Here is a 12,193-nt window from a genome sequence, read left to right as displayed (position 1 = left end):
TACTGGATGGATAAAAAAGAGCAAATTTCAATTATTTTCCTCTTGGACTAGTTGCACTATACTCGGAACAACTCTCATATTTTCATCCTAAGAAATGAAATCCAATGAAACTCTCAGCAGCAGCTGTGTATTAATATTGGTCAGTAGGCAATGGGGCGGAGGGGGGAGGGGAGAAGCAGGTCTTTCTAACAGGAACACTATGATCTTAAAGCACTACCTGGTTATTAGGGGCACTCAATGTCCCTTTCGTCATGTCGCCCCCACTTTTGATAAATTTCTGGCATTAACACTGCTACCAGAAGACTAAGGCAGAGGGGAGACAAAACCTCAAACCAGTTCACCCAATAAAATGGGGGGGGGGCACACATAAACAGAACCTGCTGACATTAACTGGGTTTTTGAAGGACCTGTAGGTCAGTCCCAGCCAGCAGAACCAGCATCCCAGGGAACAGTGAGACAGGCAGATTCTCAGGCCCGTCCCAGCCTGTTTCAGAAGCCGGCATTAACAAGAGCCCTAGGTGAGGCCACACACACTAGCCTTTCATAGTGCTGGTCTAGATTTCACGTATCTGTGCTCTCCCCACCCTCCCGCCACCACTGGTGAGCAGTGTCAAATCGATGGTGCCCGATTCCTTTGCAGTAACAGGCCAGGCATAAGCACGCCGACTCCAGGCTGCGGTCGGCAGGGCGCCCCGAGAGCGCTGAGGCAGGCGGAGCGCAAAGCCTAAACCACGCACCCGGTTACTGCGCCGCTGGGGCGGCATTCCGTCTCCAGCAGAGGAGCCTCCCACTAAACACTCAACCATCTCCATTCACGAACTCACACGCGTGAATGCAGGTCTGGCGAGTGTTTTCAGCTAGGTTGTGAGAGGGACTCCTCGTGACAGCCTCGAAAGATGGGCGTTATCCCCATCCTATAAGCTGAGAAACTGAGGCTCAGAGAGGGTGGGTCTTGAAGTTACTATGGACGCTAGAACTTGGACAGCTTCTAAATGTGAAACTGGTGCTTCTTCCAGATCATTCGGTGCTTGCACTGGGGACTTGAAGGAAACCCAGAATGGCACCAACCAGGGAGACTTTTCTCTGGCTTCACGAGACACAGCCTTCCTTCTCATCCCAGCCCAGGCTCCTGGGGAGCCTGCGGCCAGTAGTGTCTCAATTTTTGCTACGTTTTAGCCGCCGACACAGCTGCATTTCGGCCACAGCAGACACCGGCTCTGGCTAGCTTTATCCTCGCCTACTGGGCTCCTACTCTGCCTGGGAGCTTCGTGACGGAAGTTGCTGAAACCCTCAACACAACATGGTGTACTTGGATTAATCTGCTCTTACTAGTGTCGGGACACCCACGTGTCTCAGTCCTGGAGCAATTATTCATAGTGCTCTCAAAAGAGCCCAGCCTGGACAATAAATTACATGGTCAACTTACCTACTATCCTAAGGGGAAGTGTCAGCTGGCCAGGTGACCACACAGCTCCAGCACAGACCACGGAGTGTCTGGGAAAAGGCTAAGAATACTCTCTGTAGGCGAATGGGAAGGATCTGGTCATTAACTCAAATGCTTCCCATGAAACTACATGTGAGCCATTCAGAATATAAGCTTCCACCGAATATAAGCAGTCACTGTCTTGGTTTCTCAAGAAGCTTCTCAAGCCAGGGAGAGAGAACTCAAGTGTGTCATGGAAGTGCCATGGGGCATTAGAGGCAGAGAAGGGCACAAGTGAACGGGGGAAGCAGATGAGATGCAGTCTCGTCCGAAAGGGCAGGAGACTGAGTGTGAAACGAGGGCGAAGAGCCTTGAGTGACAAGCTAGGCACGTCAGGAGGCTGGGTCCTGACACAATCCAAGCAGTCTTCTGGAAGGTCAGCCTGTGGTGCTGCGTGCTGGGCTGAAGGAGGGTCTAGAGGCAGGGAGACCAGGCGAGATCAGTCCACGCACGAGACCATCAGAGAGTGAGCCCGTGTTGCAGAACGGAAATGCAGAGGAGGCAAGAGGCAATTCGAACAAAGATTTGATGACAAATTAGAATGCGAGCCGGACGCCAAAGGCACAGGCAACAAGGGAACAGACAAACTGGACTCATGAACGTTAAGAAACATTATAATGCACTAAAAGACACTATCAACCAAGTAAAAAGGCAACCTACAGAATGAGAGAAAATATCTGCAAATCATATATCTGACAAGGGATTAATATGCAGAGTTAGAGAGAGCTCCTAGAACTTAACAACAAAAAACCCCCAAACAACCCCATTTTAAAATGGGCAAAGGACTTAAACATTTCTCCAAAGAAAGTATTTAAATGACCAAGAAGCACCTGAAGAGATGCCCAACATCACACGTCATTAGGTAGGCGCAAATCAAAACTACGGTGAAATACGACCTCACCCCCATTAGGGTGACTACCATAAAAAAATCAGAAAATCACCAACGTCGGCTAGAACGTGGAGAAACCGGGATCCTTGCGCACTGCTGGTGGGAATGGCACGTGGTGCAGCTGCTGTGGAAAACACGATCGCAGTTCTTCAAAAAGAAGTAAAAATAAAATTACCATATGATCCAGCAATTCCACTTCTGGGGATATACCCAAGAGAACTGAAAGTAGGATCTCGAAGAGAGACTTGTACACCCATGTTCATAAGCTGCATTTTTCACGACAGCTGAAATGGGAGAGCGCCCCACGCGTCCGCTGACGGATGGATGGATACGCCAAAAGCGGCAGACAGAACGGAATCTCATCGGCCTTTCAAACGGAGGAAATTCTGACCTGTACTACAACGCAGATGAACCTTGAGGATATTCTACTAAATGAAATAATAGGTCACGTCAGAAAGTAGAACGGTGGTGGCCAGGGGCTGGCGTGGGGGGAAACAGGGCGTTCTTGTTTAGCGGGTATCAAGGTTCGGTTTTACAAGACGACGAGAAGTCTGGAGGCAGAGGATGGTGATGGCTGCACATTATGAACGTATTAATACCACTGAACCGCACACTTACATGAGAATGGGGGCCCAAGAAGGTACATTTAAGATGATCCCCAATATTCTGAATTTTAGAAGATGCCAGCTTAAGTATTTAGAGGTGTCTGCCACCACGTCTGCTTCTACCTTACCAAGTGGCTCAGGAAAAAGTGTGCTTACACACATTCACAGGTACAGGTAAAGCACAGATGACAGAATGGTAACTGCCGACTCATGATGGTTGGTAATCAGTACTCACTGGCCTAGTCTTTCAACTTCTCTGCATGTTTGCAGATTTTTCATAATCAAAAGTTGGAAAAAGGAATTTTTTTCAAATGCCACGGACCTGGGGGTGAGAAGGGCAGTTACACTCATGCGACTTTACAGCCACAACGTCTGCAGTTCTAGATGACAGGAGGGAGCTGTCAGGTGAGGGGCGGGGAACGTGGTGCAGGTGTGGAAGCCATGGGAAGGTGGGGACCGGCTGCAACACGCGGGTGAACAAGAGCACTGAAGAACCGACAGGAGGGCGGTGAGGGGAATGAGAACATAATATGGGAAGAAGTCTCACAGAGAGGAGAGGAAAAAGACAAAAAGGCTAAAGAGAAAAATTCAGTACCGTCTGGTACAAGGAAGAAACTGAAGAAAGTTTCCGGTACAAGGGCAGGACTGACCACAATCAACAAGGCTGAAGGACCCAGAGGACAAGGACTAGGGAAACGTCGCTAAATGCAGTAACCGGGAATCCACTAGTCCTCTGTGACCTTCAGGAGAGCCGTTGGCACCCAGTGGTGAGAGAAGCAAGGGAGAGGAGAAGGGTCTTGTGGGTCGTGAGGAAATGGAGCAGACACCCCTTGCGACTGGCAGAGTGCTGGGGTGCCCCCAAAGCATGCTGGGCGTAGGGAGAGACGCTCTTTCTTCTTTGGCTTGAAGATGATATCATCAACCTTCAGGGCCCTCAAACTCCCTTAAGTAATTAAACGGAGCAGACAAATAAGGGGATGCTTTCAGCACGGAGTACGTCTGCTCCTGATGCTCCTGGAAGCCACGCAAGACACAGATGTGTGTCTGCTCCTTCCCACCTGCACCTGCGAGGGCCAGCAAGTCGTCCTGTGAACACGCCGGTCACAAGAGCGTCACCGACCATCTCCACAGCAGCAGCTCCGTCACCAGAGCTGCTGGGTGTGCAAGCCCAGCTCTCCCGGGCAGGACGCAAATGAACAACACTTCAGGGCGGCAGGAGAGCGCTCCTGCTAGCTGCGGGCTTCCATTTTATTACTGGATAGGACTGACGACTTCTTCTTTCCTTCTTCTTCCCTTTCTTTCTTTCTTTCAGCACTTCTCAGTCTCTTAAATTTAAAAATTTTTAAACTGCCATAGCTAGAATGAATCGTCACCAGATATAGCTCCACTATCGATTTAAACCAAAAGTGATCTAGCGTCTTATTCCTTTGAGCTACCTACAAAAAATTAAATGTTTCATTCTCAAAATATACAAATCCCTGGACCAAACAGTCAACCAGATTTAACCCCGAAAGGCCATTTATCCCAGTACACATTGCCTAGCTGAGTACTTCTGAACAGTGTATCATTTGCCTTCATGTTTATTTTTTGAAAAGATATTTGAGAGAGACCGTGCACAAGTGCACGAATGGGCTGGGGGCAGAGGGAGAAGCAGACTGTCTAGCAGGCGGGAGCCCCAACGGACAGGGACGCGGGGCTGGATCCCAGGACCCTGGGATCGTGACCTGAGCCTAAGGCAGACACCTAACCGACTGAGCCACCCAGGCGCCCCTGCCTTAGTGTTTGAATCGAAAACATGCTTTTCACCATCCTGCTTCAGAGGAACACAGTATATCTGTGGGCAAAACTGACCAAAGGATTCATTCAACACGGTCAGCCCTGGGTTGAAGGACAGGTAATCCTCAACCTCAGAGCAAAACAAGGGCAAATAACCTTGGGGTAGATAAATTCAGAGGGCTATCCATTAACGTGATTCAATTTTATTCTGAACTACAAAAATTTCCAGTAAATGTTTTCTCCTCCCTGTCTGTAACCACACATATGTCAGGTGGTTCCTGACACAGCCCCCTGAGGCCGGCAGAAATGTCAGAGACAGAAGCAATTCTGCATGTGCGCCCTGCTCACTAGAGCCGCAAACATCGGCTACGCAACAGCCTCGAGAGCGCGACCTTCTCAGCTCGGCGCCCGCCACTGCACAGGCAGGGCCTCGGAAGGAGCTACAGTTTTGAAACACCAAAATCCTCGTAAATATAAGTGAGAGCAACCAGTAAATAAAAAGGCACATTTCCGTCTTTTGATTATCCATTTCAATCAGCACCCTCCCGCCCCCATGCAGAAGCAAGCTAAGCTCTGGGCAGGGAAACGGAACAGGAGCACAGACCATGTCCTCTCAGTTAAAACTACAGGATGGCTCTTAAAAGAGATCACCCCAAATCCAACTGTGAGGGGACCACCAGGGGCAGCTGACACCAATCCTGGACCCAGCACTGTTGTGATGGTGATTCAGGTCACATACCATAACCGCACCCCTTCGTGAAGTACTGGCCCCACAGAGGTTCCACTGGACTCCATGAGGCCCTTGGGTAAAACAGTAAAAAAGCAAAATTTGTCTAGATGGAACGGGAAAATAAAAAAAAAGAAAAAAGAAAAGCAGGAATAACAACGAAGTGGGGATGGGGAGGGTGCAAAAGGACCTTTAATGTCCTAAAATAAAAACAAGGTGGAGAGCACAGTCAGTTCGGAGCAACCGAAGGGGAAGGAACTGAGTGGCACTCCGCCTCTCTCCAAGGAGTCCTTCTGAACCTGTCTCATGACTCAGCATTCCCAGCGGGAGTGTGACAACAGCAGCAAGAGAGGGGACAGGTCTTTGGGGGCAGGAGGTGAAGCTGGATTTCCTAACACTGACCACTTCTAAGACAACGAGAAATGCCAGTTCCTCGGGCTTTTGGTCGGGGTGGAGAGGGGGAATAAACCAGTGTTGGAATTGAATCACACAGAGACTGCTTTCATTCAACATCTAAGGGGCACTCACAGGTTCTCTAGATATAAAATGTGCTTTCTGGCAATGATCTTGAGAATGACTGCGGGGTCAGGGAATAAAAGATGCAGAACAGAAGCCCACGGCCAAGTGTCAAGCTAGCGTCTCTCCCATTCTGCTCCCCAGCGTGATCTGCCGGTCCTTCCACCCATCCCAACACCCTGCTCCTTCCTCTCTCCTTACCTGTGGTTACAGCCTCTCCACGAAGACTTTCCAGTGTTTAAAGACTGGATGATGAATGCCAACCACAGGGTCTGTGACTCATGTTTAATCAGGGTGCCTGATACAGTAATGATCTATGAATTCTGAACTTAAACATTCTCAGGTGACAGCAAACTACATTTACTTCAATTTGTAGTCAGGTTCCTCCGCTTATTAGCAGTGTGACATCGGACAAGTTATTTGACCTCTTTGCCCCTCAGTCTCCTCCTCTGAAACACACGGATAATAATAGCACCTAATCCGCAGGGTTGTTGGGAGCACTGAGTAATACACAGAGAGCACTCGGTGCCTGGCACATAGTAACACTACATAATGTCTGTCCTTGCTATTATTTTAAAATACAAAAGCAGTACTCTACCATCCTTGTCATTTATTCTCTTGGGAATTTAAAAAGATGTTCTTCCAAATGCTGGAAAATATACACACACATACATATGTTTTCATTCCACATGCCCCCCCCCCCGAGGTTAGCGGACTTTGGCAGGTGTTACTTTATTTATTTATTTATTTATTTATTAAGATTTTATTTATTTATTCGACAGAGAGAGAGACAGCCAGCTAGAGAGGGAACACAAGCAGGGGGAGTGGGAGAGGAAGAAGCAGGCTCCTAGCGGAGGAGCCTGATGTGGGGCTCGATCCCAGAACGCCGGGATCACGCCCTGAGCCGAAGGCAGATGCTTAAGGACTGTGCCACCCAGGCGCCCCTGGCAGGTGTTACTTTAAACGTGCATAAAGTAACAGAGGAGGGAAGTTCATGAGTATTTCTAGGACAGGCTTAGTAAGAAGTCCTATGTACAACCCACCAGATCACGAGCAACAACGTGATCGATTAGCAGGAATCCCTCCACCACTGAGACAAACCCCTCTGGAGCACCTCTGGCCTCTGCAGGCGCGGCACTCGTGACCCACAGAAGCGACCTCCTGAAGGGACGGGGCTGGCTCTGTCTGACGGACACCAGGATGGCCGCTGCTCAGAGCCAAGTGGCCACCCCACCCAGCCATGGTTCTGGTTCAGGCTCGTTTCAGGGGCTAGAAAAGACAGAGCTTGTCTTGTACTGCAGAGAGAAGTAAGGCAGTGACTAGGCCAAGGTCATTCAGAGTAGGTAACGGCTGGGAAGAGCACCCAGGGGTTTTGACTTCCAATCACAGGACACAAACACACATCCCTCACCTGGTGAAAGTGCCCTTGAGCGAAGTGGCAAGTCAGACAGAGACGCCATCAAAGCACTGGGTCCCAGGAGTTAGAAGGGGAGAACCAAAGGACAAAGAATAAAATCACAGAACAGCTGTGCGAGTCTGCAAGTGCTGCGATCCTATCTGAATAAAATGCAATTAGATGCACTCGGTCCTGCATCTTGGTTAACCTTACGTAACTTCCTCCTATTACATCACTAAGAACAATTGCTTTTAACGGGTCCAGCACCTGGACAAGTGAAGCAAGGACCTTCACATGCTATGATGCTACAGCCAAACAGTTTTCCCCAGGGAAATGCTGGCCTGAGTAAAAGCCAAAAATAAACTGAGAAGCCAATTCCTAAGGGACCTGTCATGAGGGATGCCACACACAGAGCCTCGGAAAAGCAGAGTGATCACAGACACAGCTTTAATTTAGGGACATGAAATCTCACATCAGGAGGCTCTGGATGCTGTGGCAACCTGAAGCAGAAGACAGTGCACAAGAGATGGGAAAACTAAAGCATAAACAGGAAGCGCCAAACTTGGACTGATAGACAGCAGTCTGTTCTCTTCCTAACGGGGCCATTCTGTCCAACCATGACAGGTGGAGACCGGAAGGACCGACCACATCTAGCCAGCGCTCAGGAACACAAAGACACCGTCGGCATTTGGCTTTACTCCAAAACGTTACTCGAGGACGGCCACTGATGGGGAAGGGGCAAGTCGCACAGAAGACCTGGGGGAAAGTTGCAAGTGGGTAAATTAGCTACCACGCTGAAGGGGACAGGAGGTTGAGGAAAGGAAGGAGCACAAGGTACGTGCTTGTTTAAAGTCCTAAAGAAGTTTAACTTTGCCTGCTGGAAGCCTCAGGAACTGGACCATAAATTCTGCAGTTTCAAGGAAGAGCTACTTATTTTCTTTCTTTTTTTAAAGATTTTATTTATTTACTTGACAGAGAGAGAGAGGGAGAGAGCACAAGCAGGGCGAGCAGCAGAGGGAGAAGCAGACTCCCTGCTGAGTAGGGAGCCTGATGTGAGGCTTGATCCCAGGATCCTGGGATCATGACCTGAGACGAAGGCAGACGCTTAACTGACTGAGCCCCCCAGGCGGCGCCCCTACTTATTTTTTATTCCTGTTGATAATTTTCAATGAAGTGGCCAGGAGGGGGTAGACCTTGTGGGCCAGTCTCTTCATCTCTATGAATTTGTTCATTAAAAACTTAAAAGACTACTATTAAGCCTTTACTCATTGCCCAACAAATTAACCTGAAAACTACAAAAATACTCCACAGCCTACTAAACACTCCACATTAAAAGGGCACTATTAAAAAAAATTCCAATAGGTGGCAGCTTTAAAAAGAAGTATGTTTCTCAATGCTGTCACCACATTATTCTATCAGTAACTGAATTCTCAAATCTCATAACCAAATTCGTGATGAAGCAGGATTCAGAAACTAAATGCTCAGCCTTGGTCTGGTCTTTTCTTTATAACACACTGTCACCTCCACGGATTTATAAGGGGTGAGAGATGAGAAGAAAAAAAAATCTTCCCACCACTTCCTAAACTGCAAAGTCCCACCCAGCACCCTGGTCGGGGTCATCTGTGCCTAGGGTTCATGGTGACCTACAGCTACCTATCAGGTACACACCCCCACACGAACCTACTCTTAATTCCTAAAAGAAGAACTGGGTCTTGCCAGCCACAAATGGACACTACACGCCACCACTTCCTAGAGTTCCTATGCCCCTTAGCTTCTGCTAAGCTCCGAAGCTACAGACACTCCAATGGCAAAGAAACACCACCACTGGAGCTACAATGGATTTCAACAAATTCGAAGCAAATCACAAGAGAGCAGCTTCAAAATATATCCAAGCTGGTGCCTTAAAATTTTTTTTTAAATTTTAAAAAAGATTTTATTTATTTATTTGACACAGAGAGCACCAGTAGGCAGAGTGCCAGGCAGAGGGAGAAGCAGGCTCCCCACCAAGCAGAGAGCCCCATGCAGGGCTCGATCCCAGGACCCTGGGACCATGACTTAAGCCGAAGGCAGGTGCTTCACCGACTGAGCCACGCAGGCACCTCAAAATTATTTTCTATTTAATTCCTAGATAGGTATTTTAAGTCAAACTTGGCATAATTACACCCGGCGGGAGGACGCAGACAGAACATAATTGTAAATAAAGTTAACCACCAAAGTCAAGATGAACAGGAACAACCACTGATAAACATGGCAGCTCCCGGCAGCGGAGCGTGGCCTGCCCGCCGAGTCCCAGGGCAGGAGGCCATGACACAGTGAAATGAGCTGCATTCCAAAAGTCACCAACCTCTGGAGAAGATGCTTGGGGGAAAACATTTTTCAAAAACCCACAGAAAGACATTCTCAACCATTCGTTAGCTAAGACAATGCAGAAACACTGTATAAAGAGCAAAACTCTTCTCTTTCCGACGTACCACCACCGGTGGTCATTTTTAACAAGCATTCCACTATATAAAGTACAATTTTCCACATACTTCTGCACAATTTTCTTCCCGAGTCAGAGCAGCTAATGCCCAATTTGCATTTCTCTGAGGGGAAGCCAGGGGTTCCGTATGTTGATTTCTGTGTCTGTGAATGCGTGCACACTGGCAAGGAGAAAGACCCTGCTGGTATCAAGTCACTTCTACCGCTAGGAAGTGGATCACAGGCTCATCCTGGGAGTGGGGCCTTTTCCCCTGCCAGAGCTGTTACCACAGACCCCCTTTGTAGGGAGGCAAGAAGCCCTATTCCTCTGTGGCCTTTGTCTCCCAGGGTGTGAGAAACCCAGATTAACTTCTCAAGTGCCCTCCCATGAAATCAGACCTGTCAACAGCCGAGGCCTGATTCCTGCTTAGAAATGTTTTCTTGAAGGGAAGAAGGAGGAGGAGATGAAGAAGGGTGAAAGATACAGGGGTGTGTGCGTGTGTGTGAATCACTGATAGGAATTCACACTCAGGAAAACAAGACAGGAGAAGAAGCCACCAAACCAACCTTGGTTCAAGGTTTCAGGTTTAAGATGATAAACCCCTTTGTCTGTAAAACTGCCAATATTCACCAGCCTCACCCCAATACCATAAGGGAGTCTGATGTTTGCTTGACAGCCTCAGGTCAGGAAAAAAACCTTCAGTTTCCAAATGGGTGGCTCTTCTCCATCCATGGTTCCATAGTATTTTTTTTTCCAGAAGTCCAACTGCACTTGGGAGTCATGAATCCCAGTCGCAGCTGTCACATCCCCCCCACCCCGTACTATTAATATCACGGCCCTGATTATTAATGATTTTACTCACAAAGTTCTCCGCAGCAATTAAAACGAGGCAACAAGGTAAAGAAAAGGGGAGGAGGGTCGGTTTCTTTACCCATAATAACGCGTTCTGTCATCTAGGGAACTTCTTGGGTTCTTATGCCGCCCGAGATTTTCGCCTCTATCTTTGTTTTGGAATGCCCACAACCCTTCCCCGCACGGACCCGGCACGGCCTTGCTTTCTGGATGCACAATGCAGCATGTAGCTCCTCGCGGGTCAGCAAAACGCCGCACTGGTGTAATGCCGAGTGTGCCTCAGAGCCTGAGGAGTTCCCCACTGTAGTGGGTCCACGAACAGAATCTTGAGGCCGACACCACAGCGCCGCAAGGCTTGGAAGTCCCTTCGCGTGGGGAAGCCCGGGGCCCGGTGGCCCGGGGCTGGTGCAATGACTTTGCACCGGAGCGTCCCCTCCGCGGAGGCTCGTCCTCCCGCCTCGGCCCACTGCAGTTGCACCATTCCGGCCAGCGCCTCGCGCGCCTCCCCTCCCAGGCCTAGGGCTCCTGCAGCAACTCCGTCCCTGCGTCGGCCCCCGGCCCCCGCCCCGGCCCCGGCCCCAGCCCGCCGCCGCACCTTGGTCTCCTTCACGTGCTGCTTGACGCCCTCCGGGTACCACTGGACGCGCACGTAGCCGCGGCGCAGCGGGCTGGCCCGGCCCTCCTCGTGGCCCGCGCCCCCCGCCTCGGAGCAGCCCGAGCTCCCGCGGCCCTCCTCCTCGCCCTCCGAGTCCGAGTCCTCGCCGTGGATGAGGCGCACCAGCCCGAAGTGCACCGAGCCGCGGTAACGGCCCGACACCAGGTCGTGAGAGAACAGCAGCCGCTGCGAGCCGGCTTCGGGGCCGGAGTCCGAGGACGGCCCGGAGGCCGAGTCCGGGGCGGGCGCCGGGGCGGGGGCCGCGTCCGGGGTCGGGGCCGTGTCTGAGGCCTGGGCGGGAGCCGGAGCTGCGGGTGCGGGCGCTGCGGGATCCGCCATAACTGCTCTGCGCGAGTCTCGGGCGGCGGCGGTGCTGGCGGTAGCAGCGGCGGCGGCGGCAGCGGTGGCGGCGGCGGCGAACGCGGCACGGGGAGGCGGGGCCAGCCGGCGCGGGGGCGGGGCCACGGCGCGCTGACGTGGCCTTGCGTGCCGCCGTCGTCAGGGAACCGAGATGCGGTTGCTAGGAGCTCTTGCCTCGTCGCTAGGGGACGCTGGAGATGCTGCCGGGGGCGGGGGAACAGTGGACTCCGCGAGGGAGGGGCGGGGCCAGAGGGGGTAAAAGTTAGGGGAGCGGGACTGGGTGGGGACCCGGGAGGAGGAAGTGCAATGGGCACCGAGGAAAAGGGGAGTGGCCGAGGTGGGGCGGAGGATGGCCCGGAGACTGTCAACAACATTTAATGAGCCTCCTTGGCGTCTCCAGCCTAGTCCTACGCACTGGGAGGGGTAAGAGCAAGATGCCGTCCCTGTCCTCTAGGTGTTTACAACCTAGTTGG

The 12,193-nt window shown here is 50.9% G+C and overlaps 1 protein-coding gene across 1 annotated transcript in view; it reads right to left on the bottom strand.

The window, feature by feature from the left end:
- UBE2O (ubiquitin conjugating enzyme E2 O) overlaps positions 1-11,730 on the bottom strand; it is a 54,795-nt gene extending 43,065 nt beyond the window's left edge. The window contains exon 1 of the mRNA XM_040640175.1: positions 11,301-11,730. Coding sequence (XP_040496109.1) covers positions 11,301-11,699 — 399 coding nt within the window. The 5' untranslated portion in view covers positions 11,700-11,730. The remainder of the gene's footprint in view (positions 1-11,300) is intronic.
- Between the last annotated feature and the right edge of the window lie 463 nt (positions 11,731-12,193).

The sequence above is a fragment of the Ursus maritimus genome, unplaced genomic scaffold, assembly GCF_017311325.1.
Source record: "Ursus maritimus isolate PB19 unplaced genomic scaffold, ASM1731132v1 scaffold_24, whole genome shotgun sequence".
NCBI lineage: Eukaryota > Metazoa > Chordata > Mammalia > Carnivora > Ursidae > Ursus > Ursus maritimus.
The sequence above is the reverse complement of the archived record's forward strand: the minus strand, read 5'-3'. Positions and strand labels throughout refer to the sequence as shown.